The sequence below is a fragment of the Prionailurus bengalensis genome, chromosome A3 (genome assembly GCF_016509475.1).
Source record: "Prionailurus bengalensis isolate Pbe53 chromosome A3, Fcat_Pben_1.1_paternal_pri, whole genome shotgun sequence".
Taxonomy (NCBI): Eukaryota; Metazoa; Chordata; class Mammalia; order Carnivora; family Felidae; genus Prionailurus; species Prionailurus bengalensis.
Genome location: NC_057354.1, coordinates 101,287,116 through 101,314,537, shown reverse-complemented (window position 1 = coordinate 101,314,537; position 27,422 = coordinate 101,287,116). Strand labels below are relative to the sequence as shown.

The 27,422-nt window shown below is 37.0% G+C and overlaps 1 protein-coding gene across 2 annotated transcripts in view; it reads left to right on the top strand.

The window, feature by feature from the left end:
• The window catches only part of LOC122497139 (E3 ubiquitin-protein ligase RNF103), a 109,314-nt gene that overhangs the window by 35,075 nt on the left and 46,817 nt on the right, over positions 1-27,422 (top strand). The window contains exon 1 of one of the 2 annotated variants that reach the window (XM_043603917.1): positions 18,634-18,846. The exons of the other annotated variant lie outside the window; for it this stretch is intronic. Coding sequence (XP_043459852.1) covers positions 18,802-18,846 — 45 coding nt within the window. The 5' untranslated portion in view covers positions 18,634-18,801. Of the gene's footprint in view, positions 1-18,633; positions 18,847-27,422 lie in introns of those variants that run through there. 2 annotated transcript variants of the gene reach the window in all.

The window sequence follows — 27,422 nt, the reverse complement described above, 5'->3', positions numbered from 1 at the left end:
TCTTTCAATGGACAGTAACATTTATGTTGAGTATATAACAAGGGATGGAATTGCTATATCATAAAGTTTATATATATGTTTAGCTTCAGTATACACTGCTAAAGTTTCCAAACTAGTAGTACCAATGTATACTCTAACCGGCAGTATATATGGGTTCCCATATTTTTTCCAACACTTGATATTGTCGATGATTTTAATATTAACCATTCTTGTGGGGATATAGTAGAATTTAATTATGTTTTTAATTTTTATGTCTCTGAATGATGATATGGATCATCTTTTCATACTCTCAATAGCAAATTAAATAATACTTCACATTGCTAATTTAAAAATTGGGGTGAATCTACTGTTATTAATATGTAAGAGTCCTTTATATATGCTGGATATGAGTTTTTATTTTGGAAATATGGAGCAGTTTTGGGCCTCCCTTTTCACCCTCATCTTTTGATGAATATGAGTTCTTAATGTTAAAGAAGTCCAATTTAATGATTTTGTATAGCTCTTAATTTGTGTTCTGTTTCATTTTTGCCTACCCAAAGTGTTGAAAATATTTTCCTATGTTTTGTTCTAGAAGTTTTGCTTTTTTACCTTTCATATTTCAGTCTGTGCTCCATCTCAAATGAAGTTTTGTGTGTGGTGTGAGGTAGGGATCAAAGTTCTTTTTTTTTTTTCTTTTTTTTTATGGATATCTAAATTGTCCTTGTGGAATTTAATGGAAAGAATATCATTTTCCCCCACTGAATTGTGGTGGTATTTGTTATAAACCAGGTGACAGTGTTTATATATGGTTCTACTACTGGGTTCTCTATTCTTTTCCATTAGTCTGTATAATAATTTCATACCAACACCACACCATTTTAGTTATTAGAATTGTATAATACTGTTGATATCAGGTAGCATAAATCCACCAACTTTAGTATTTTGCATTTCCATAGAAAATTTTCAAATTAGCTTATCAAATTTACCACACGCACACACAAAAAAAACCCTTCTAGGTTTTAATTGGGATTTTTGAGTGATTGTAAATGGAATTGCATTAAATCTATAGATAACTTTGGGGGTGAACTGATGTCTTTACAATATTGAGTTCCATTTCATGAATATATCTCTCCATTTATTTAGATATTCTTTAATTTCTATCAGCAGTGTTTTGTAGTTGTCTGTAAAAGGGCCTTGTATTCAATTTATTCAATTCAATTTATTCTTAATTGGTTGATTTTTTTATGATTTTATGATTTTTTTATGGCATAAAAAATAGTGTTTTACAAATTTTACTTTTTTGAGGTTTTTATTTAAATTCCAGTTAACATACAGTGTAATATTAGTTTCAGGTGTACAATTTAGTGATTCAACACTTACATACAACACTCAATGCTAATCACAAGTGCACTCTTTAATCCGCATCGCCTCTTTAACCTATCCCCCCACTAACATCCCTCTGGTAACCATCAGTATGCTCTCTATTGTTAAGAGTCTATTTCTTGGTTTGCCTGTCTCTCTCTTTTTTCCCTATGCTCATTTGTTTTTCTTAAATTCTACGTATGAGTGAAATTACATGGTATTTGTCTTTCTCTGACTTATTTTGCTTAGCATAATACTCTCTAGCTCCATCCACAGCATTGCAAATGCCATGCAAATGTATCACAAATGGCAAGATTTCATTCTTTTTGATGGTTGAGTAATATTCCATTCTTCTTCATCCATCCATCAGTTGATGGACATTTGGGCTCTTTCCATAATTTGGCTATTGTTGATAATGCTGCTATAAACATTGGGTTGCATGTATCCCTTTAAATTAGTATTTTTGTATTTTTGGGGGTAAATACCTAGTAGTGTAATTGCTGGATCATAGGGTAGTTCCATTCTTAACTTTTGGGGGAAATTCCACACTGTTTTCCAGAGTGACTGCATGAGTTTGCATTCCCACCAACAGTACAGGGAATGCACTACATCCTCACTAACATCTGTTGTTTCTTGTGTTGTTGATTTTAGCCATTTTAATAGGTATGAGGTAATATCTCATTGTAGTTTTGATTTGCATGTCCCTGATGATGAGTGATGTTGAACATCTTTTTATGTGTCTGTTAGCCATCTGGATGTCTTCTTTGGAAAAAAATGTCTATTCATGTTTTATTCCCAGTTTAATTGGATTATTCATATTTTAGGTGTTGAGTATTATAACTTTATATATTTTAAGTACTAACCCTTTATTAGATCTTCTCCTATTCTGTAGGTTGCCTTTTAGTTTTGTTGATTGTTTCCTTTGCTATGCAGAAGATTTTTATCTTGATGTAACCCCAATAGTTTATTTTTGCTTTTGTTTCCCTTGCTTCAGGAGACCTATATAATATAAAGTTGCTACAGGCAACAGATTTTCTTTTTTAATTGTTTATTATATATAGAAAGAATGTGTTTTTGTATTTAGCCTTTTTTAAAAGCAAGAATTGTACCAAACTTGTATATTTTTTGTGGAGAGCACTGATATCTTTACTCTGTTGTGCTTTCAATCCATGAACATTGTATATGTCTCCATTTTATTTGGATCTTTGATCTTTCATGATTCTGTCAGTGTTGTGTAATTTTCAGCATGCAAGTACTATACATGTTTTGTCAGATTTATAGCTAAGTATTTAATTTTTTGAGTGATTGTAAGTGGCACTGTATTTTTAATTTTGGTGTCAACATGTTAATTGCTAGAAATAGTAGATTTCTACCATTTTTGGTAGGTTTTTTGAAATTTCTACATAGACAATCATGTCATCTGTAAATAACAGTTAATTTTTTTCCTTTCTGGTTTGTATGTCTCTTATTTCCTTTTCTTGTTGCAGTGGCTAAAACTTTCTGCAGTAAATTGAATTACGAGTGGTGAAAGTGGATATCACAATCTTAGGGGAAAGTATTCAGTTTTTCACCTTTAAATTCAATGTTAGCTGCAGGGTTTTTGTTGATGACTTTTAGCAAGTTGAGGAACTTTCCCTGTTACTATTTTTTGAGTTACTTATTTAATCACAAATGGTATTGAATTTTGTCAAAATTGTTTTCTGTGTTGTGTAATGTGGTCTTTGATTTTCTTCTCTAGCCTGTTATGGTGGATTACACTGACTAATTTTCATATATTGAACAGCCCTAAATCCTTGTAATAAACCCCACTTGGTCATGGTGTTTAATTCTTTTTACATATTACTGAATTCTCTTTGCTTTATTTTGTTAAGAATTTTTGTGTTTATATTCATGAGGGATATTGGTCTGGAGTTTTCTTATTTTATACTGTTTGGGGGGGTCTGGTTTTGGTATTAGGGTAATACTACCTGCATAAAATGAATTGGGACATATTTTCTCCTCTTCTATTTTCTGGGAGAGATTTATTTATTATTTTTAAAATTTATTCTCAAGTTAGTTAACATACACGGTAGTCTTGGTTTCAGCAGTAGATTGAAGTGATTCATCACTTACATATAACACCCAGCACTCCTCCCAGAAAGTGCCCTCCTTAATGCCCAACAACCATTTTCCCCACCCTGAACAACCCTCAGTTTGTTCTCTGTATTTAAGAGTCTCTTATGGTTTGCCTCCCTCTGTTTTTATCTTATTTTTCCTACCCGCCCCCCATGATCTGTTAAGTTTCTCAGATTCCACATATGAGTGAAATCATGGGATGTCTATCTTTCCCTGACTGACTTATTTTGCTTAGCATAATACCCTCCAGTTCCATCCACATTGTTGCAAATGGATAAGATTTCATTCTTTTTCATCACCAAGTAGTGTTCCACTGTAACAATATACCACATCTTCTTAATTGTAGGAGAAGTTTTGTATAGCTGGTGTTAATTGTTCTTTTTTTGTTTCCATTTTCATTGAAGTATAGTTGACACACAATGTTACATTTCTTTCAGACATACTACATAGTGGTTCTATAACTCTATTCATTATCTTATGCATACAAGTGTAACTACCATCTGTCACCTTACATCGCTATTACAGTACCACTGACTATATTCCCTATGCTTTACCTTTCATCCTTGTGACTTGTTCATTCTATAATTTGAAGCCTGTATCTCCCACTCCCCTTCACCCATTTTGCCACCTCTCTGGCGACCATCAGTTTATTCTCTGTATTTTTGTGTCTGTCTCTGAATTAATTATTCTTTAAACATTTGATAGAATTCTACAGTTTAACCATCTGAGCCTAGAGACTTTGGGGGGGGATCTTTTTACATAGATATTTTTGTATTTATTTGTTAATTGTTTTTAAATTATGACTCAAGGGGCACCTGGGTGACATAGTCAGTTAAATGTCCAGCTCTTGATCTCAGCTCAGGTCACAATCTTGCAGTTTGTGATTTTGAGCCCCACATCCGACTGTGTGCAGATGGCACAGAGCTTTCTCGGGATTCTGCCTCTCCTTTTCTCTGCCCCTCCTATGCTTGTGCATGTGTTCTCTCTTTCTCTCTCTTTCTCAAAGTAAATGAATAAACTTTTAAAAATTAAAAAAATAAATTATGACTCAATATCCTTAATTGAATATTGTCTATCATACTATATATATATATAGTATATGTATATATAGTATATAGTATATAGTATATAGTATATATAGTATATAGTATAGTATATAGTATATATAGTATATATAGTATATATATGATATATAATAATATCAATATTATTATCAATAATATCTATCTTATCCATTTCATATCGGGTAAGTTGTGGTAGTTTTTGTTTTTCAGGAAATTGGTCCATTTTATCCCTTATTATCTCTTTGGTATCTGCAAAGTCTATAGTGATACTCTGCTTCATTCCTGATATTGGTCATTTGTGTTCTCTCAATCTTTTATTCTATGTCTGTTTTTCTAGGGCTCTGTCAATTTTATTTGAATTTCTGGAAACTGGCTCTTTGTTTCATTAATTTTCTCAATTGCTTTTATGTTTTCAATTTCATTGATTTGTCTTCTCTCTCCTGCTTTAGGTTTATTTCGTTCTCTTTTTTACGTTCTCAAGGTGGAAACTTAGATTACTGACCTAAAACTTTTCTTCTTTTTCTTTTTTTAAATTTTTTTAACGTTTATTCACTTTTGAGAGACAGAGAGAGACAGAGCATGATCGGGGGAGGGGCAGAAAGAGAGTAAGACAGCATCTGAAGCAGGTTCCAGGCTCCAAGCTGTCAGCACAGAGCCCTACACGGGGCTTGAACCCACAGACCGCGATATCGTGACCTGAGCTGAAGTTGGGCGCTCAACCCACTGAGCCACCCAGGCGCCCCTAAAACTTTTCTTCTTTTTCTAATGGTACATTTAGGTCAATAAATTTTCCTTTCAATATTGATTTAGCTGTGTTCCACAAACATCGATATGTTATAACAATTTTCATTTTTGCTTAGTTCAGTGTATTTTTTAAATTTCTCTTGAAACTTTCTCTTTGATCCATTAATTATTTACAAGTGTGTTTTTTAGTTTCAGAGTGTTTGGAGGGTTTTTCTGTCATTGATTTCTAGTTTGATTCCGCTGTGGCTAGAGAACATACTTGGTATGATTTAACTTATTTTAAATTTCTTGAGGTTTATTTTATGCCCCATGATATGGTTTTTCTTGATGTGTGTTCTGTAGGCACTTGAAAAGAATGTGTATTCTGTTGTGAGTAGAGTGCTCTATAAATGTCTTTTAGATCCTGATGGTTGATGATGTTCTTCTATATCCTTGCTGATTTTCTTAGTTGTTCTATCAGATGTTGAGAGAGTGGTGTTGAAATCTCAAATTGTAACTATGTATTTGTCTATTTTTTAAATTTCAGTTCTATCAATTTTTATTTCCCATTATTTTCAGTTCTGTTGTTGATGTATACACATTTGGACTGCTATGTCTTCTTGGTGGATTGATATTTTTATCATCATATAGTGTACATCTTTTTCCTGGTGAATTTCTTTGCTCTTAAGTGTAAATTATCTGATAATATAACCACTTCTGCTTGCCTTTGATTTTTTGCATGCTGTAACTTTTCCCATCCTTTTACCTTCATCCTGCCTATATCATTATATTTGAAGTGAGTTTATTGCACATGACATATAGTGGTGTTATATTTTTAACCCTTTCTATCAATCTCTTTAAGTTGTATTTAGACCATTTACATTTTTTTAAATGTTTGTTTATTTTTGAGAGAGAGAATGTGAGTGAGGGAGAGGCAGAGAGAGAGGGGACAAAGAATCCAAAGTGGGCTTGGTGCTGACAGCAGAGAGACCAATGTGGGGCTCAAACCCATGAACTGTGAGATCATGACTTGAGCTGAAATCAGATACTTAACCCACTGAACTACCCAAGCGCCCCTAGACCATTTACATTAAATACAATTATTGATATGTTCAAATTAAGTCTGACTGTATGTTTTATTTTCTGTTTCCTTTCTCTGTCTTCTTTTCCTCTGTTCTTGTGAATTACTCGAACATTTTTTGGAATTCCATTTTGATTTATCTATAGTGTTTTTAAAACTGCTTTATTGAAATATAATTCATATACTATAGGATTCATTCATTTAAAAATATTTTATAATTGAAGTATAGTTGAAATTTATTATATTAGTTCCAGGGGTACTACACAGTGATTTAACAATTCTATACATTACTTAATGCTCACCACAATAACTGTAGTTACCATTTGTCACCATACATTATTACAATATTGTTGACTATATTTTCATCTCCATATGTACAATTCAATGAATTTTAGTATATTCACAAAGTTGTGCAACCATCACTACTATTTAATTCCAGAACATTTTCATCACCCCAAAAAGAAAGCCCATACCTATTAGCAATCACATTCCATTCTGCATTTTTCCCATCTCCTGGAAACCACTAGTTTATGTTCTCTCACCATGGATTTGGTTATTCTATACAAAATCGTGTGTCCTTGAATTTGGCTACTTTTACTTGGCATTATGTTTTCAATTTTTCATCCACATTGTAGCATGAATCAATATTTTATTCATTTTTTCATTTTTTATTTTAGAGAAAGAGAAAAAGCATGCATGAGTGGTCGAGACAGGCAGAGGGAGAGGGAGAGAGACTCTTAAGCAGGCTCCACACTCAGCATGGAGCCTGACACAGGGCTTGATCCTACAACCCTGGGATCATGACCTTAGCTGAAACCAAGTGTCGGATGCTCAACTGACTGAGCCACTCAGGCTCCCCTCATTCCTTTTAATGACCAAATACTATTCGATTACATGGATAATACATTTTATGTATCCATTCATCAGTTGATGGACATTTGGGTTAATTCTACTTTTTGACTATTATGAATAGTGTTGCTATGAATATCTGTGTACAAGTTCCTATGTGGACATATATTTTCATTTTGGTTTGTATATATCTAGAGTGGAATTGCTGGATCATATGGTATTGTATTTAACTTCTTTAGGAACTGCCAAACTGCTTGCCAAAGGTACTGCATTATTTTACATTCCCACTGTCAGTGTGTGAGAGTTCCAATTTCTTTGTATTCTCAGTAACACTTATTACCTGTCTCTTTTATTATTGCCATCCTAGCATGTGTGAAGTGGTATCTCGTGGTTTTGATTTTCATTTCCCTGATGGTTAATATCTATGCCATTTTTTATTATACTTCTTTGTAAATTTTTAGTGGTTGCTCTAGGTATTATATTATATATACATAACTTATCACAGTCTACTGGTTCAAGTGAAGTATAGAAACCCTACCTCTCTTTAGATCTCATTTTCTTCCTCCATTTATAATATAATTATCTTAAGTATTTCCTCTTCGTACATTTAGAACCACATTAGCTAGTGTTATAATTTTTGTTTCATCCATTGAACACAGTTTAGGAAACTCCAAAGGAGAGCAAAAGCCCATTATATTTAATCCATACTTTTGCCTAGTCTGTTCTTTTTTTGCTTCCTGGTGGTCCTAGATTCCTTCTTTTTGTGGTTTCCTTTCTGTTTAGAGAAATTTCTATTTAGAAACTATCTTTTCATTTAAGGTAGTCTTCTGGGGACACATTCCTTCAGTTTTCCTTCAACTGAAAATGTCTTTGTTTCCCTTTCATTCCTGAAGAACATTATCTTGGGATATAAGATTCTGGGTTGACAATTCTTTTCTTCTAGCACTAAAAATATTGTGCTACTTCCTTCTATGTCCCATGGTTTTGATAAGAGATCCACTGCTGTTTGAATTGTTTTCCCCATATAGATAAGATGTCATTTTTCTCTGGCTGCTTTCAAGATTTTTTTGTATTTCTTTGGCTATTTCTTCTTTGGGTTTTCTCAGTCTGTTGAATCTGCAGGTTTACGTCTCTTGCCAATTTGGAGAAGTTTTCAGTCAGTATTTCTTTTCTTTGGCCGTTATTTATTTTTTTTAACCTTTATTTTTTGAGACAGAGAGAGACAGGGCGTGAGCTGGGGAGGGGCAGAGAGAAGAGACACAATTCAAAGCAGGCTCCAGGCTCTGAGCTGTCAGCACAGAGTCCAATGCGGGGCTCCAACTCACACACTGTGAGATCATGACCTGAGCCAAAGTCAGAGGCTTAACCAACTGAGCCACCCAGGTGCCCCTGGCCATTATTTAAATACTTTTTCAGTCCTGCCCTATTTTTCTTCTCCTTCCATGACTCTGATGACACAAATGCTACATCTTTTGTTATAGTCCCACAGGTCTCTGAGATTCTGTTCATTCTTTTTCAGTCTATTCTCTGTCATTCAGGTTGGGTACTGTCTTATTATTCTATTTTCCATTTCACTGATTCTTTCTTCTGTCTTCTCCATTTTACTGTTGAGCCTATCCAATGAGCTCTTTATTTTGGTTGTTGTGTTTTTTTAACTCTAAAATTTCCCTTTTGTTCTTCTTTGTATGTTCCTTTTTTTAATGAGTTTTTTTTCATTTGTTTCAATCATGTTTTAAATTCCTTATTGAATTTTCAAAATCATGGAATTAAAAAATCTTTATTAGATGATTTTAATATTTGTCATCTCATTCTTGGCATCTATATTAAGTTTAGTGGAACTGCCACAACAAATGACCACAAACTAGGTGGCTTAAACTAACAGACATTTATTCTGTCACAGTTCTTGAGGCTAGAAATTAAGCTGAAATCAAGGTTTTGGCAGAGCCATACTTTCTCTGAAGGCTCTAGGGAATAATCCTTCCTTGCTCTTTTATCTTTTGATAGGTTAATATTTGGCGTTTCTTGGCTTTTAAATACCCACTCCAATCTCTGCCTCTGTCTCTACATGGTTCTCTCTACTATGTGTTTCTTTCAAATTTCCCTCTTCTTACATGGACAACAATTTCATTGGATTTAGGGCCCACCTTAATCCTGTATGATCTCACCTTAATTTATGTGCAATGACTCTATTTTCAAATAAGGTAACATTCACAGGTTCCAGTGGACATGAACTTTTGGGAGACACTGTTTACCCTAGTAAGACATATAATGGTTATATTTTTTCATTCAGTTTGAGATCTTCCTGGTTCTTGGTATGATGAGTGATTTTCATTTATTTGAAATCTGGACATTTCAGTTTATGTTCTGAGATTATGCATCTTATTTAAACCTGTTTCTGCTGTTTTTTTCCTGACACTGCTTTGGTAGAAAAGTGGAGGTGCCCCCTAATTACTTACAGGTGAGGTAGAAGTCCAAGTTCCCTACTTGGCCTTCAGTGAGATATGAGGGGAGACCACCCCCCAAATTTTTGATTTTTTTTGTTTTTATTTTTATTTTATTTATTTTTTTTTGTTTTTTTATTTTTGTTTTTATTTTTATTTTATTTTATTTTTATTTTATTTTTTTATTTGCTTTGATCTGCTTTGAATTGTGTCTCTTCTCTTTGCCCCTCCCTAGCTCATGCCCTGTCTCTCTCTGTCTCAAAAAATAAATGTTAAAAAAATATATAATAAATATATTTATTATATTTATTTTATTTTTTTTTTTAGTTTTTATTTATTTAGGTAATTTCTACACCGCAGGTGGACTCAAACTCATGACCCCCAAGATCAAAAGTTGCATGCTTTTCCATCTGAGCCATGCAGGCACCCCAAGAGAAGTTCCCCTTTAATGTTAGGTAGAGGTGAGAGATCCAGTTCTCCACTGACCTTATGTTGGGCGTAGTCACAGTATCACTGGGTGATGTTGAAAGTCCTAAGTCTCTACTAGGTCTCCTCTGATACCACCCCAGTTGGGTGGGGGAGGGTTGCCTGTGACTCCCCTGTTCCCATTAAGATTTATTCTTTGACTTATGAGTTATTTGGAAATGTGTTTTTATATTTCAAAAAAATTTTTTAATTTTTTTGTCATTGCTTTTTAACTCAATTGATGTGTGGTCATATAATGGGATGTAAATCAAAATGATTTCTTCACTTGTTTTATATTCTAGTACATATTCAATTTTGGTAAACATTTGATATGTGATAACTTATTCTGTTTGTTGTGACAATTAGATTAAATGAGTCTTATTTTTGTGTCTTCTTTGTCTTTGCCAAATGTTTGTTTTCTTGATCTACCAATTACTAAAAGAAAAGTTAAAATTTCCCTCTATGATGGTGGGTTTATGGATTTCTCCTTGAAATTCTGTCAGTTTTTCCTTTTTTTTTTGAGACTATATGATTAGCCTCCTGATAGATTGAAATTTGTACATTATAAACTTCATTATTCGTAAAAAGTTATTTTGCTGTAAAATCTATTTTGTCTGGTAATAATATAGCTGTAAAAGCTTTGTATTGCCTGGTAAGTATGTTTGTCCAGGTCTTTCTTCCAATTTTTTGATACCCTATGTTGTAGTGTGTTCCTTTTAAATGGCCTCAAACTAAATGTTTAAAAACCTAGTTGGGAATCTCTTTTCACTGGTGAGTTTAGTTCATTTCATTATTAATACTGATATATCTTTATTTCTATCATTGTATTTTGTGCCTTCTACTTTTCCCGACTTTTCTTTCTCCTTTTCTACCTTATTTAGATTAATATTCTTAATTCCATTTTCCCTCTAATATTTTGGAAGTATCTCTTTTATTTTAGTGATTATCCTTAAAATTCTAACAAGCTTATTTAATATCTAAAATTATTCAATATCTTTACTCCTTCCCAAAGAATATTAGATAAAGTATATCTTGTTTTCAGTACCTCACTGCTGTGGGGAAAGAGGGGAAGATGTTTGAATCCTCTGAGATCATTTTCAAATCCAATGACTTAACCACCCCACCCATTTTATCTTTCTCTCTCTTTTTAAGTTTATTTATTTACTTTGAGAGAGAGAGAAAGAGAGTGCAAGCAGGGGAGGGGCAGAGAGAAAGACAGACAGAGAGAGAGAGAGAGAGAGAGAGAGAGAATCCCAAGCAGGTTCCACACTGTCAGTGCAGAGCCCAATGAGGCACTCATTCTCATGAACCTCCAAGATCTTAACCTGAGCCAAAATCAAGAGTCAGATGCTTAACACATGTAGGTACATGCCCCACTACCCAGTTTTTCATATTACAATTATGGGATGTTTTAGTTTTACTCTTTTAATTTCCCCAAAATCAATATTATTATTGTTTATTGAGTCAACTCTTTTCAGATTAACACATGTTCACTAAATTATTTGTGATCATTTCTTCTTGTATCTAAAAAAACGCCCACTTTTTGAGATCATTGTTATTTGTAAAGCACATTCTTTAGAATTTTGTTTAGTGTTGATCTATTGGTTGGTGGATTTTTTTGATCTGTTGTTATTTTTCCTCCTGAAGATGTTTTTATTTTGCCCTAATTTTGGAAGGATAACTTAACAGGGTATATAATTACAAGTTCACAGTTTGGTTTTTTCTCCCTTCAGGTCACCATGAAGTTATCAACAGTTTAAATTAGGAACTGTTTAAATTAATATCCAGGCTTGGGATCTGCAACACTATGGAAGTAGTATAAATTTAAACCCACAGGAAGGCAGCCTTATAATTACAGTTCCTTAAGGAAGCCTTCTACTTTTATTTTTTCACCAGGCATTTGGCCTGAAACAAACATTTCTTCTTAGCCCCCTTCTCTAGCAGATAGATTTTTTCCCCCACTATCCTGTAATTTCATTGAGGGTGAAGTCTTCAAGGCTCTCATCTTCAGGAGGTCTTAATTTTGCTTCCGCATTTTCCCCAGCCTTTAAAAGCCTTGCCTCCTGGTCCTCTGCTCAATTATTAAAACCGAGCCTACAATTTGATTTCATTTATGTGATGTTCAAGAAGAGATAAAACTAATCTATGGAGATACAAGTCAGAATAATGATTCTCTTTGGTGGGTATTGACTGGAAACAGGCATGATAGAGCCCTCTAAGATATTGGAAATGTTTTAAATATTGATATACATAGTTTCATATATATACATATGTAAAAATTCATCAGATCATACACTTAAGACCTATGCACTTTGCCATCTATAAGCTATATTGTTTTTCATTTTTAAATTTTTATTTATTTATTTTTTTGAGAGAGAGGGCGCAAGTGAGTGAGGGGCAGAGATAGAGAGGGAGAGAGAGAGAATCCCACGAGGGCAGAGAAGGAGAGAGAGAGAAGCAGCATTCACCTGAAGCAGGGCTCGTGCTCACTCGATGTGGGGCTCGAGCTCACCTATTGTGGGGCTGGAACTCACGAACTGTGAGATCATGAGCTGAGCTGAAGTTGGATGCTTAGCCGACTGAGCCACCCAGGCACTCCTGGTTTTTTCTTTTTTTTAATGTTTGTTTATTTTTAAGAGAGAGAGAGCAAGAGAAAGAACAAATGGGGGAGGGGCAGGGAGAGAGAGGGAGACACAGAATCTGAAGCAGGCTCCAGGCTCTGAGCAGTCAGCACAGAACCCAATGTGGGGTTCAAACCATGAACCATGAGGTCATAACCTAAGCTGAAGTCAGACACTTAACCGACTGAGCCACCAGGCACCCCTGTTTTGTTTTTTTTTTTTTTTTTTTAACACACAAACAAGGTCCTAAGTTTCTGTTATTGGAGGAAATTACTAATTTTTCTTTTTTTTGAGATCAACCGTGCACATAAAATAATTCTGGTTATATTGTATCAAGACTTTCTAGTGAGGCGGGGCGCCTGGGTGGCTCAGTCGGTTAAGCGTCCGACTTCGTCTCAGGTCACGATCTTGCGGTCCGTGAGTTCAAGCCCCATGTCGGGCTCTGGGCTGATGGCTCAGAGCCTGGAGCCTGCTTCCAATTCTGTGTCTCCCTCTCTCTCTGCCCCTCCCCCATTCATGCTCTGTCTCTCTCTGTCTCAAAAATAAATAAACGTTTAAAAAAAATTAAAAAAAAAGACTTCCTATGTGTTTGTAGTGAGTTTTTCCAGAATATCCAGTCTAACATCATGTTGAATGTGTGAGTCACATGCTATTTTTCCAATTCTGATATTCCGATACAATTTTTGGCAATTTTAGTGAAGTATTGCTTAAATATTCCAGCTGGATTTTTCTTTAAGTTCAGGCTTTGTCTCTGCTGTGCTGTGAGGAAATAAGGAAAGGCATGTGAATCTCCCACGACAGGAGTTTTAATGGTGGAAATGGTGCTTTAGATGGCAATATGCAGTGGCTGCAGTGGTTACTGTGATTCCGCAGGGAGAGTACATCCTCCAAGTTCAAGTCAGGCCTCAGATATTTACTTACCTTTCCCAAGTGGAAACTGTCCCTACTTTGGGGCCATAGAAGACAGAAGTTTGTTTATTTTGAAAGGATTCACCTAACCAGTCTCCTTCCACCCTCTATCACCTTCTTTCTTCTCAAAAGTGGGGGTGGGGGCTTGTGTATAAATGAGGATTGTTGTAGGTTAAATTGTACCCTTTCAAAAGATATATTGAAGTCCTAACCCCTAGTACCTCAGAATGTGATCTTATTTGGAAATAGGATCATTATAGATATAATTAGTTAGGACAGTGTGGTGGTGGATTAGGGTGGGCCCTTAATGTGACTGGTGTACTTACAAGAAAAGGAAGAGTGATGCAGAGGGAACATTGCTATTGACTTAAGTGTGTCACCCCCCCAAATGCATATGTTGAAGCCCTGCCCCCAATGTGTTGGTATTTGGAGAGGGAGCCTTTGGGAGATCATTAGGTTTAGGTGAGATTATGAGGGTGGGGACCTCATGATGGGATTAGTGCCCTAATAAAAGAAGAGACGATAGAGCTTGCTCTGCCTACCATGTGAGGATACAACAAGAAGTCCAAACCAGGGAGAGGGCTCTCTCTAGCACCTGACCATGCTGGCACTTATCTAAGATTTCCAGCCTCCAGAACTGAGAAAATAAATTTCTGTTGTTTAAGCCACCCAACTTATGGCATTTTGTTATAGCAGCACAAGCTGACAAATAACCACTACTTAATGACAGAGGCAGAGACTGGAGTAATGCAGTTGCAAGCCTAGGAATGCCCATGATCAACAGCTCTCAGTAGAACCTAGGAAAAGGAAAGGAAGGATTCTACCCAGAGTCTCAGAGGAAGCACAGTCCTGCTGACACTTTGATTTTGGATTTTGAAACACCAGAACAGTGGGAGAATACATTTCTGTTGCTTTAAACCACCTGGTTTGTTGTACTTTGTTATAGCAGCCCTAGGGAACTGGTACAGGGTTTTTGTAAGGTTGGCGGAGGAATGCTGGAAATGGAAAGATGACTCAAGGTTTTCCTTTACCTTCTTTCAACTCATAGGCTGTGGCTAGGAGCCCCTGAGATGAAGATTCATCAGAAATTCAGATAAATCCATCCCAAAATTATTAGATAAGTCATGGGAGGGAATTCAGTTTTCCAGAAGCCAGTTTATATCTAATATTTTCAGAATCCATCTGCTGTATAAAACAAGGTATATCTTGGTTTTATTAGGCCAAAATTCCTGCTAGGAATTGGGTTGTGATTTTCTTGCCCAGAGCATTTCATTTAACAATCTACCCAGTGAATGGGGAACAGTTCTGAGCCACAATGCTCCCTAAGATGGGAAACATCACAGAAATGAGCAAGGACAAACTGGAGAATGAAGGAAAAACAGTCCTTTCTATTTTTCATTTCAAATTCAAGGGAAATATTTAAAGCATCAGGCATTGCAGTATCTTTCAAGTCAAGGATATGCATCTATTTATAATATTTTTCAGGGATCAGGAGAATTCACACAAAACCTTTGAAGTTGTGTGTGAATAAACGTCTTTGTGAACATATGGCAAGGGAGTGTGATCCTGTTAAACACTTGCTGTGTTTGGCAGGAGTGAAGAGCTAGAATGCCTGCTCACTTAGTTCTTCCCACCCCCTCAGATGTGATTCTTAGCAGGTGGGAGGATCTGGTGCGTAATTCCTGAGGTCCATGTATGAAGGACAACCTACAGCCACAGTTTTGTCCAGTGCCATGGCAATATCAGGACATAAATAGAGTATATGTTGCTCTGACGTTGGAGCCTGGAACATGTGTGGAAGATGCACAGTGCCCTTTTAGTCACTGAGGAACAACTGCATCATCGTGTTTATAGGGCTCTGTCTGTAGCTATGGGCTCTTTTGGTTGGATGCCACATGCCCAATTGAACCTTCCTCCATGCTCCCTTTGGCCTCTCTTCCCTTGATAACCAATTTTCCGGTAAGTGCAGCTTTAGGAACTGAAGTGTCTGTGGTCCCAAGCCTACACCCAGAAACTGGGAAGGCTCTTAGGCACATGCTGTTTCTTTTGTACTGGGTTCTCCTCATATTTCTGCTGGTTCACCCTGCAAGGCTCACTTATGTATAACCTGTTCAGGGAAGATTCACTGATCACCATATTCTTCTTATGGCCAGAATTGTGCACATTTGTAGTAATTCACTTAATTTTATGGATCACCATTGTTTAATACCTGTCCTTCTCACCAGATTGTATGAAGTTCTTTTTTGTTCACTATAGTTTCCCTAGAGCCTACAGAATCCCTGACCCATAGTAGGTATTTGATAAATATTGTTGACTAATTGGAAGTTCAGTGTCCTCTTATGTGAAAAATTTCTGCCTTATGGTTCATTCAAAAAGAAAAAAAAATGAAAAAAAGAGGAGGAGAGATATGGTGAAGGAAACTTTAAAAACATTTCCATAGATTTCTCATTTTCAAAGGTTTCCCTCACATTGAAACAAGGAGGGAAGGAAAAGAGGAAAACAATTCAACGGAAAATGGGCAAAGGATACAAGAAGTAATTTACAGAAGAAATTCAAATATCCAATAAAAAACCAAAAAGATGATCATCTAGACTAGTAATCATACAAATGAAAATTAGGAACAATATTTTATACCATGAGATTGGCAAAATTGCAAAATATTGATAATACTCATTGTTAGCAAGGATTTAGGGAATAGGATGCTCTCATACACTGTTGGTAGTTGAAAACCGTGCAACCTGTGTAGAGAGCAATGGTAGTATTTTTACAATTTAAGCTGTCTATGTTTATTACTTAATAAGGAAAAATTAGAAACCACTTAATCTCATACAATAGGAAAATGGTTAAATAAATTTTAGTCCATTCCCACCAAATTATCCTTCAACTATAATTTTTTTTTATCAACACAGATGAATTTTTAATAAGATTACTTTAGGGCTTAGAAATCAATTTTTCCATACTTTCAATTAACAATGTTCATTCATCAAACTATTGTGTTTGGTATTGAAGAGACAGAGATGAGTAAAAGGTGTTTTCTGCCTTCGGTTTTATGAGTCTGGTGGAATGGTTTTAAAAGTTCCCTGTGCTTCAGGGGTGGAATAAAATGTTTGATCTGAATTTCATTTTCAAAATATATTTGAACTATTAAGACATCTGTAACTTAAAATAAAATTATTATTTTAATATTTATTTATTATGAATTTATTATTTAGTTACCTATTATGAAAATCAACCAATTTAATATAATGCATTTTAATACATTGGGACCACCACTTGCTAATGTCTACCATCAGGTAAACCATTCTTTTTTTTTTTTTTTAATGATTTAAAATTTTTTCTTTTTTTAAAATTAATTAATTATTTAATTTACTTCTAAGTTAGTTAGCATATAATGCAATAGTGAATTAGGAGTACATACCAGTGATTCATCTCTTATGTATAACACTCAGTCCTCAGCTATAAATATTAATATCAATGACAATTTATATAAAAAATTTTTTAAAGGAGATCGGAAAACAATATGTATAATATGATCCCAACTAAGTAAAAATATGTGAAAGCATATTCTCCAAAGGAGAAGATCTCAAAGAATTCATACTATCTATAATTATAGTAATTTAATTATAAGGTTCTTTGAGACCTTTTCCCCTGAGGAAGTAAGAATGGGATTTTAGTTTCTACACTGAATTTGTACTGCTATTTTAAAAGAACTTTATTTAAGTATGATTGACATAAACTGCACATATTTAAAGTACCCATTTGTTTTGACATTATATACATCTGTGAAACCATCCCCACAATCAAGAGAATATCCATCACCTCCAAGAGCTTCCTTATGTGTCTCTAATCCCTCCTTCCTGCCTCTTTCCTAACAACCCCTGTCCCCTAGCAACCGCTGAGCCACTTTCTGTCACTACAGATTAGTTCACCTTTTTTGGAATGCTATAGAAATGTAATCATGTAGTATTTACTTTTTTTTTCTGTCTTCTTTCAGCATAATTATTTTGAGATTCACATTGTTGCATGTATCAATAGTTTGTTCATTTTTATTGCTGAGCAGCATTCCATTATATGGATCTATCGCAACTGATTTATCCATTCATCTTTTGATGGGCATTTGGATTATTTCCAGTTCTTGGCTATTACAAATAAAGGTGCTATGAACACCCATTTACAAGTCTTTGTAAAGACATTTGCTTTTTCTACTCTTGGGTAACCCGCTAGCAGTGGAATTGCGTAAGATAGGTGTATGTTTAGCATTTTAAGAAATTATCAAAACGTTTTCAAGTGGTTGTACCATTTACCACCAGAGATGGGAATATGAGGTTGTGGCACTAAATGAATGGCTCTCCACGATGACGTGAGGTAATAACAACCATCAGCTCACTCTGTAGGTTCAATCAGATTGCTGGGCTAAAATGCCTCTATTTTAGTCACAGATACCTTTGGGAATCTGATTAAGGTCATGGTCCATGTGGAGTATAAGACGACGGACACACAAGTGCCAGGTAGAAATCATCCACGTTGGAAATAACAATGGCCCGAACAAACGCTGTGACACTTTGGGCGGAAAGGAGAGTGCTGGAGTTCAAAAACATGGAAAAGTTACCATTACTGGTACTTGGTAAAGGGGGTAGAGAAGGTGATGCCCAGGTTAGAGTGACTAGGTGATGGTGGCGACAACAGAGGGGAGGGAGGAACAAGTCTAGCGGGAGAAAGAAGGGGTCGTTTCTGGCTTGCCCCAAGTTACGTGCTTAGGGGACTCAAGAGTGATGCCGTGGGAAAAGTGGTTGTAAATGTACCTCGTCTAGGTGGAGATAGACTTCCGGTGCCACAACATACAGGTTTAAGAGAAGTATCAGAAGCAGCTGTAATCACCACATGTAGTTAGTAAGTTCGTATCTCCCAAAGGAATCACTTCCACACCCCACAAAAACACGCCTAACTCGTCACTACCATCTACAAATCCCCTCCCAGAAGGGGCGCAATTGCAACAATCTCTCTGACGAAACTGCGCCTGGCCCAATTCTGCGCATGAGCCGGACGCATGCGCATCACCTTTCTCGCGGCCGCTGCCTTCTCTGGGAGTCTGGGCTCCTTTCCTCACGCCCGCCCCGCCCAGGCGGCTATCCGTGACCTGCCTGGGCGCGGGGAACGGAAAGCCAGAAGGGGCAAGACGAGTTCAATTCGCCATGGGGCTGTTTGGGAAAACCCAGGAGAAGCCGCCCAAAGAGCTGGTAAGGGCTACGGCGGCGGCAGAAGAGTCGGGGGATTTGCGTGGGGCGTAGTGGAGTTGGTAAGCGACTGGCCCCTCTCCCTCGCAGCACTGGCCAGGTGCCACTCGGCCCCCATTTCCGGGGCCTTCCACTCGACCGAGGTGCCAGAGGAAGAGTCTCTAAGGAGGCGGCCGTGGCTAAAAAGAGCCCTGCTACCTCAACACTCCACAAGGCAGCCTGGGACACTAGATAAAGAATTTCTCAGCCTCGGTACAGGGCTCGGAGGTAGCAAGGCGGTCCTGGCCCCTGGAAACCCCTTCCCCTGTCCGCGTTGGTACATCCAGCCCGGAACCTTTCCCTGCCGACGCCCCGCCTCTAATGCCCGCCTCCGGCCATCGGCCGCCCTGCCGTTACCCGCAGAGTGGTCCTCCGGGAGGCCAGCCACAGCTGCGGGAAGAGGAGGGACCTGCCGCCCCTTCCACCTCTCCCGCTGCGTTGAGTGGGAGGCTCTGTTTCCTCCTTCCCTGCCCTACAGCGTTATGTTGACTGCAGACATATGAATTGTAGTAGGCACCCGACTCGTGCGAATGGTACCGAGGAGAACTCTGGACCTGGCTTAGGATTCTGGGTCTACCTGTTAACGGAGATAATGTCGGGATAATGTGTAGCGGTTAAGAGGGTCCTGCAGAGTCCGTCTTCCTAAATTTGAACCCTGGTTTTCCACAGACCAAGCATTGTGATCTAGGGAAAGTTCATTTCTCTGTGCCTTAGTCTTGTGTATTAACTGGGAATGAGAATAGTTTCACTTCAGAGTCATGGAAGATGAAAGGCTGTAAAGTTTTGGCTAGTAGTGCTAGTTAGGGTTAATTCTTTTTTTTAAAATATATGGTTTTTTTTTTTTTTTTAAGTTTATTTATTTTGAGAGAGAGAGAGAGAGTAAGCTCAAGTAGGGAAGAGGCAGAGAGAAAGGGAGAGCGAGAATCCCAAGCAGGCTCAGTGCTGTCAGCACAGAGCTGGACTTGGGCTCCATCCCATGAACCATGAGATCATGACCTGAACCGACATCGAGAGTTGGTCACTTACCCGACTAAGCCACCCAGACACCCCTGGGTTAATTTCTTATATATTCTACAACCTTGACACTTAAGTGCAGACCAGTGTCAGCATCACTTGGGAGGTTTTTAGAAATCGGGAGCCCTACCCAAGACCTATTTAATCCTAATTTGAATTCTAACAGGTTAATCAGGGATTTGTGTGAATATTAAGGTTTGAGAAGCATTGCTTTACAGTATCCAGTACAGATTTATCCATAATGGAAACAAACAAACCCCGAAATCCTTTAATAAATGATCTCACCTGTTCAGCTTTTGTGGGCAAGTTTAAAAAAAATTTTTTTTAAGTTTATTTTTGAGAGAGAGAGGGACAAAGTGTGAGTGGGGGAGAGGCAGAGAGAGAGGGAGACACAGAATCTGAAGCAGACTCCAGGTTCTGAACTGTCAGCAGAGAACCCGTCTCGGAGCTTGAACTCACCAACCGTAAGTTCATGACCTGAGCCGAAACCAAGAGCCGCTCAATGACTGAGCCACCCAGGGGCCCCTACAGGCATGTTTTTAGAACCAGTGTCCTACAGCATGAAGTTGCTGGGACATAATGTCTGTGTTTATGTTGGTTGTATTTGTTAATCATACATCCTAGAACAATACTTCATAAATATTAGTTTCTTTAGGCAACTTAACTCTGTAAAATAAAAATTGTGGTGCTTAAATGAGTTAAGAGTGTGTGACATTACACACTTTTGTATGTGTAAGCTATAGAGCATTGTAAACATGCATGTTTGGTGGCATGTATGTATTCAAAGATGCTTGTCATTGTAGAAGTATATTTTTGTTGTTAGAGAAAGATTATTTCTTTCAGTGTTTGGCCTCAGCTTTGCCATTCATAAGATAAGATTCTGGGAAAATAGTTTCATACTATTTAAACTGATCTCTTGTATATGTGTTACTTGTTTAACACAGTGTTTTTAAATGATAAATATAATTGCTAAGAACATGATGTCAAGGTACTCTTTCGAGTAGGGTAACCTACCTAGGAAGGTAAATTCATGCCAGAAAATTTTAGAGCTAATGCATGAGATTGGTTTTTAAACCAGTGGAGTATCATAAAGATGAACTAAAGAGGGGTGCCTGGGTGGTTCAGTCAGTTAAGCGTCTGACTTTGGCTCAGGTCATGATCTCACAGTTCATGAGTTCGAGCTCCACGTCGGGCTCTGTGCTGACAGCTCTGAGCCTGGAGCCTGCTTCAGATTCTGTGTCTCCCTCTCTATCCCTCCCCTGCTCATGCTCTGTCTCTCTCTCTCAAAAATAAACTTAAGACAAAAATTTTTTTAATTAAAAAGAAAGATGAAATAAACAGCCAAGGAATGTATCATCTAGCAAGTAAGATAAGCATTTCAAAAACAAGTCTGGGGGGTGCCTGGGTGGCTCGGTTGGTTGAGCGACCAACATCAGCTCAGGTCGTGATCTCGCAGTTTGTGAGTTCAGTTTGTGAGTTCGGGCCCCACGTCGGGCTCTGTGCTGACAGCTCAGAGCCTGGAGCCTGCTTCAGATTCTGTGTCTCCCTCTCTCTCTGCCCCTCCCCCACTCTTGCTCTGTCTCTCTCTGTCTCAGAAATAAACATTAAAAAAAATTTTTTTTTTTTAAAAACAAAAATAAGTCTGGATTGGGTACTATATACACATTATAGGAAGTAAGACGTTGGAGTCATCACTCTTAGGCTGGGGTGATCAGAAGTGGTTTGGCCCTTTACTATCATGTTTTCAACACATCTCCTGGTATATTGGCTATATTGTGAATTGGTTCTTGACTAGTTAGTAGGATTTTTAGTATTAGATTTACTTTAACTGGTGCAAGAGACACCCTGCTCAAGATTTTCTTCAAGTTTTTCTTCAAAGTACTTCAAGCTAACATTTGAGTTCTGATTGTATCTTCTAATTTGTCAGACAATGTTTCTGTTTGCTTTAGGTTCAGCTTCTACCAAGTTCTCTGTATAACTTGTGACTTATGACCAAGGAAAGTGTTTTGTCACCTGCCACAGTTCTTTAGCATTGAGTTTGTCATTCCAAAAAGTGCCAATGAAGCAGGAATGAGAACTACTTTTTTTTTTTCCCCTCTGTGGAGCTACTGACACACAGATAAAGTATTGGGAGTTATATATGATTAAGAAAACATTTAATATGAGGCATTTTAGTTTTAGTTTGGCATTTTTTAAGAGGGAGAAAGAGAAAAATGGTCAGCTTTATAAAAGAACTAAAGGTAATTAAAGCTAAAGATGATGTTGGCAGAGAGAGAGGAAGAGAGAAAGAAGGAGAGAGTTGACAAATGCCATAGTCTCAGCTGGGCAACTCTTGAGTTAGGATAGATTTATAGTATGTCTTCCACTGGGGGCTGGAAGATGAGGGCATGTGGGTCCTGGTCCCAGCACAGGATAAGCAGGGGCCAGGTGCAGCTGTGTCACACCATCATGATTGTCATTTAGGCCATGGTCACAAGTCAGGCAAGTAAGATATGGGTGGTGTTCACACAACTCTGGTATAGTATGAAGCACAGAGTGTGTGCTAAATATGTGTTGAGTACAAATGAATAATGATAAATAAATAATGGTTGGAATAAGATCAAGGTTTAAAGTCAAATAGTCCTAAGATGAACAGTGTTTCAGGGGTTACTCCCGGGAAACATTTTAGCTATGTAAGGAACCTTACAGACTAAAGTCGTCACCCTCAGGCATCTCAGAGGCTTTAATGGAGACGTTTTAGTGGTGAAACTTGTTCTGTCTTAAAGTGGCTGAGTGGAGAGCAGATTGGGCCTGCTAAGGATGAAGGAGGCTTATAATTTATTTAGGAACTTGTGATTGCATTGTGATGGGAATCAAGAGGTCATGTAATTGTGCTGGAAGGAGATTCTTCTCTTGGACTTGAGGTTCTGCTGGAAAATTATGCTGCCCTTGTTAGGGATTTTGCCGATTTAGCCTCTGGGTAGAGTAGTTATAATCATGGCAGCAGAATTCCTAAATCATATGACTAACTTACATCCTAACTTAGTCTACTGAGTCATGTCTCATGGTTGTGGGTTGCTATCAGAAAAGAGAAAAAAATGAGATGGGGAGATGGAGGAAAAGAGAAAGCTTCATTTACTTTTAGTTCATACAATAAACATTTATTGAGATATTTTAGTGTTCATTGGGTTGGATATGTGGTTTTTCAAAAATAAGACACTGGATGACAACATCAAAGAATACCAATGTTCCTAGGGCAGACTGGCATGTGAACAAATACTTATATTTTAGTGTAAATAGGGGCAGTGAAATAAGTATATGCAAGATTTGTGATGTCACAGTGGAGGGAGTGATTAACAGTTCAAGTGAGGAAGAAGACCCGGTCAGGGAGGATATCTGGGTCTTGTCACAAGATACAGTCATGTGGATGATTTGGTATAGAATTACGAAAGGGGGAATCCCAAGCAAAGTAAACTGCATATACAAGGTGTGGAAGTGTGGAACATAGGTTGGAGGAACCAGAAAAAACTGAAGAGTGGTCAGAAGATGAAATACTGTGAAATCTGAGTGGGATGCAGGGGGAGTGATGGCAGTGTCAGATATAAAATTGGAGGCATAGATAGAGGGCAGATTAGCAAAGGCTTGTGTGTCATGCCTACTAAGGATGGGAGCTTTTAGAATAGTGGTTTGGAGCAAGAATTGAAGGGAAGGGACGTGGGTTTGGAGGCCAGTTAGTGGTCCAGGTGAGAGATGATGCTAGTCTTAACTAAGCTTGGAAATATGGAGATAGGATAAGGTGAATTTTAGAAATATTTAGGATATGTGTTCAGAATTTGCTAATCTAGTGGATGTGGAATAAGAGTGCAGAACTGATTCTTAGGTTTCTGTTTAACCTCACCTCCAGTCAAACCCATCATTCCCCTCAGTGTGGTACCATGAACTGAAATTGAGAGAATTAAGGAAAAGAACAAGTTTGATGAAGTAGTAATAGTGGAGGAGAAGGAACCACAGAGTTCAGTTTTGGACAGAAGTCCGTAAATCAGGGAAGACAGTAGAGAAAAGCTTATCCCAGGAGAATATTTTTCTACCTTGTCTCCTCAACAAAAATCTAAGCTTCTTGAGAGCAAGGATCATGTTTTTCTTTATCATTCACTGGATCAGCATAGTGTTGAACTCCCTTAGCAAGAGTAAGGTGCTTATCAAATATTTGCTTGATGAACAAAAGTAGAGATGGTGAGAGAACAGCTCCACATTTGAGAGAACAGCCTACTTGTCTCTTGTATATCCATCTGACAGTGATCACAGTATGCAAAATTTGACCTAAGTTAAGTTATATTTGTTCCTTTTGGTAAATTTCTACTTATATATATGTTTTAAATCTTGAAGGATACAAGTTTACAGAGATATGACTTATTTAGGGAATAAATAATTTTATAATTAGGGAAAGGTGCTAAGTAGCTGAGGGTCAAAAGTGGGAAGGGAGCTTAGTTTTCACTATATCCCTGTTTTAGTCTGCTCAGGCTGCTGTAACAAAATACTATAGACTAGGTATCTTATACGTAACAGAAATTTATTTCTCACAGTTTTGGAGGCTGGGAAGTCTAAGATCAGTGCACCCACAGATTCAGTGTCCTCAGTGGTGAGGACCTTATTCCTAGGTATAGATGGCTATCTTTTCACTGTGTCCTCACATGGCAGAAGGGGGAATCAAGCTTTCTGGGGTCTCTTTTGTAAGGTCACTAAACTCATTCATGAGGGCTCTGCACTCATGACCAAGGCACCACATCCAAATACTGTCCCATTGAGGATTATGTTTAAAATATAAATTTGGTGGGGTGGCACAAACATTTAGACATACAAACTGTCTATAGCAGTGTGATTAGTGTATCCCAACCTGAGTCCTGGAATCAGCCATTTCTCCAAGGAGCACATATTCTGTGCAGTTGAATTCAACATAAGTTATTGAGCATCTGTTTCGTGCCAGATGTTGTATATGGGCTAAGTGAATAAATAAAAGATCTTTAACCTTCTGGAGTGGACAGTCTATAAGTAATTATAAGTACAATGTGGTTTACAAAAGGAAGGAGGTATAGCATTGTGTGTAATTATGCTGCAAGGGGTTTAACCTGTCCTTGGGGTCAAGCAAGACCTCCTCAAAGTAACCTTAAAGCTGAGACTTGAAGAACAAGTTCAGAAAACATGTTCTTTAACTATTTTCTTGACTACTGCTAACATTTGGGGGAAAGAAATACTTTCTGGTAGTCATGAGAAAGTGTTCTATCAGTTGCCACCTTCTACATAGTTATTAAATTGCTCCAATTCATGTCTCAGTGCTTCTAATTATAGAAATACTTTAACAAGTATAAACATAAGGTATAATTTGTCATTTTAAGATGTTAATAAATGGATATTGAGCTTAGTCAGAATTATCCTGAAGATTTGAAGTGAGGCCTTTTGAAAACTAGTTTGCTTCAATTAATTATAGGAAAAATATCTATTTTCATATATAAAGTTGAGTATACTTGTGTGGGCCAAATTCTAGGTTCTGTTTTCAGTCCATTGATTTATGTGTCTGTTCTTTGGTTGATACTACTCTGTCTTGAGTACTGTAGCTTTATATTGTCTTGAAATTGGATAGTGGGGAATCTCCCAGCCCTGTTTTTCTTCACTGTTATGTTGGCTATTCTGGGGCATTTGCCTTCACATATACATTTTTATTTATTTATTTATTTATTTATTTATTTATTTATTTATTTATTTATTTATTTATATTTTTAAGCTTATTTATTTTGAGAGAGAGGGAGAAAGAGCAGTCATGGGAGAGGCAGAGAGAGAGAGAGAGAGAGAGAGAGAGAGAGAGAGAGAGAGAAAGAATCCCAAGCAAGCTCTGTACTGTCAGATGTGGGGCTTGAATTCATGAACTGTGAGATCATGAGCCGAGCCAAAATCAAGAGTCGGACGCTCAGCTGACTGAGTCACCCAGGTGCTCCTACATACACATTTTAGATTCAGGTTGTTGATATCTACAATTATAGATTTTGGTGATTTTGATTGGGTTGCATTGAATCTACAGAAGAAGTTAAAAAGAATAGATGTCTTTTTTTGTTGTTGTTTTTGTTTTGTTTTGTTTTGTCTTTTCAGTTTTAAACTATATTTTATTTTATTTTATTTTATTTTTTAACTTTTTTTTTAATATATGAAATTTATTGTTAAATTGGTTTCCATACAACACCCAGTGCTCATCCCAAAAGATGCCCTCTTCAATGCCCATCACCTATCCTCTCCTCCCTCCCACCCCCCATCAACCCTCAGTTTGTTCTCAGTTTTTAAGAGTCTCTTAGCTTTGCTTATGCTTATGCTCTTATGCTTTGGCTCTCTCCCACTCTAACCTCTTTTTTTTTTTTTTTTCCTTCCCCTTCCCCATGGGTTTCTGTTAAGTTTCTCAGGATCCACATACGAGTGAACACATATGGTATCTGTCTTTCTCTGTATGGTTTATTTCACTTAGCATCACACTCCCCAGTTCCATCCACGTTGCTACAAAGGGCCATATTTCATTCTTTCTCATTGCCACGTAGTACTCCATTGTGTATATAAACCACAATTTCTTTATCCATTCATCAGTTGATGGACATTTAGGCTCTTTCCACAATTTGGCTATTGTTAAGAGTGCTGCTATAAACATTGGGGTACAAGTGCCCCTATGCATCAGTTCTGCTGTATCCCTTGGGTAAAGAATTGATGTCTTTTAATGTTATCTTCCAATCCATGAACTTGGACTATCTCTCCATTTATTTATATCTTCTTTTATTTCTTTCATCGGTGGTTTGTAGTTTTCCAGTAGATCTAATACATATTATTTGATTTATACTTGAGTGTTTTGTTTTTTTTTTTTTTGGTGCTACTGTAAAAGTTTTTTTTTTTTTTTCAAATTTCAGATTCCAGTTATTACTGGTATATGAGAAAGCAGTTAACTTTTGTATGTTAACATTCTGTCTTACAACTTTGCTATACTTGCTTATTAGTACCAGGAGATTTTTTTAATTGATTCTTTGGGATTTTTTTGTTTTTAACATAGAAAAAAATCATGTCTTCTGTGCGCGTGTGCGTGCACACACACACAGTTTAATTGCTTTCTTCCCATTCTGTATACCTTTTTTCATGTCGTATTAGCTAGGACTTCATTACAGTATTGAGTAGGAGTAGAGAGAAATATCCTTGCTGAGTTCCCAATCTTTGCATGAAAGCTTCTAAATTCTTACATTAATTATGATTTTAGGTATAGTGTGGGGGGGAGGTTGCAGATTTTTTAAAAAATGTTAAGAGTTTCCCTTTCTTTATTCAGGTTTGCTGAGAGTTTTTATGGTGAGTAGGTGTTGGATCTTGTCAAATGTGTTTTTTGTGTCGATTCACATGATTTTTCTTATTTAGCTTACTGATGTGGGGTTACAGTAATCGATTGTTGAATCTTGAACCAGCCTTCCATATCTGGAATAAATTCTAGTTGGTCATGGTTTATAATTCTTTTCACATATTTTTGCATTCAA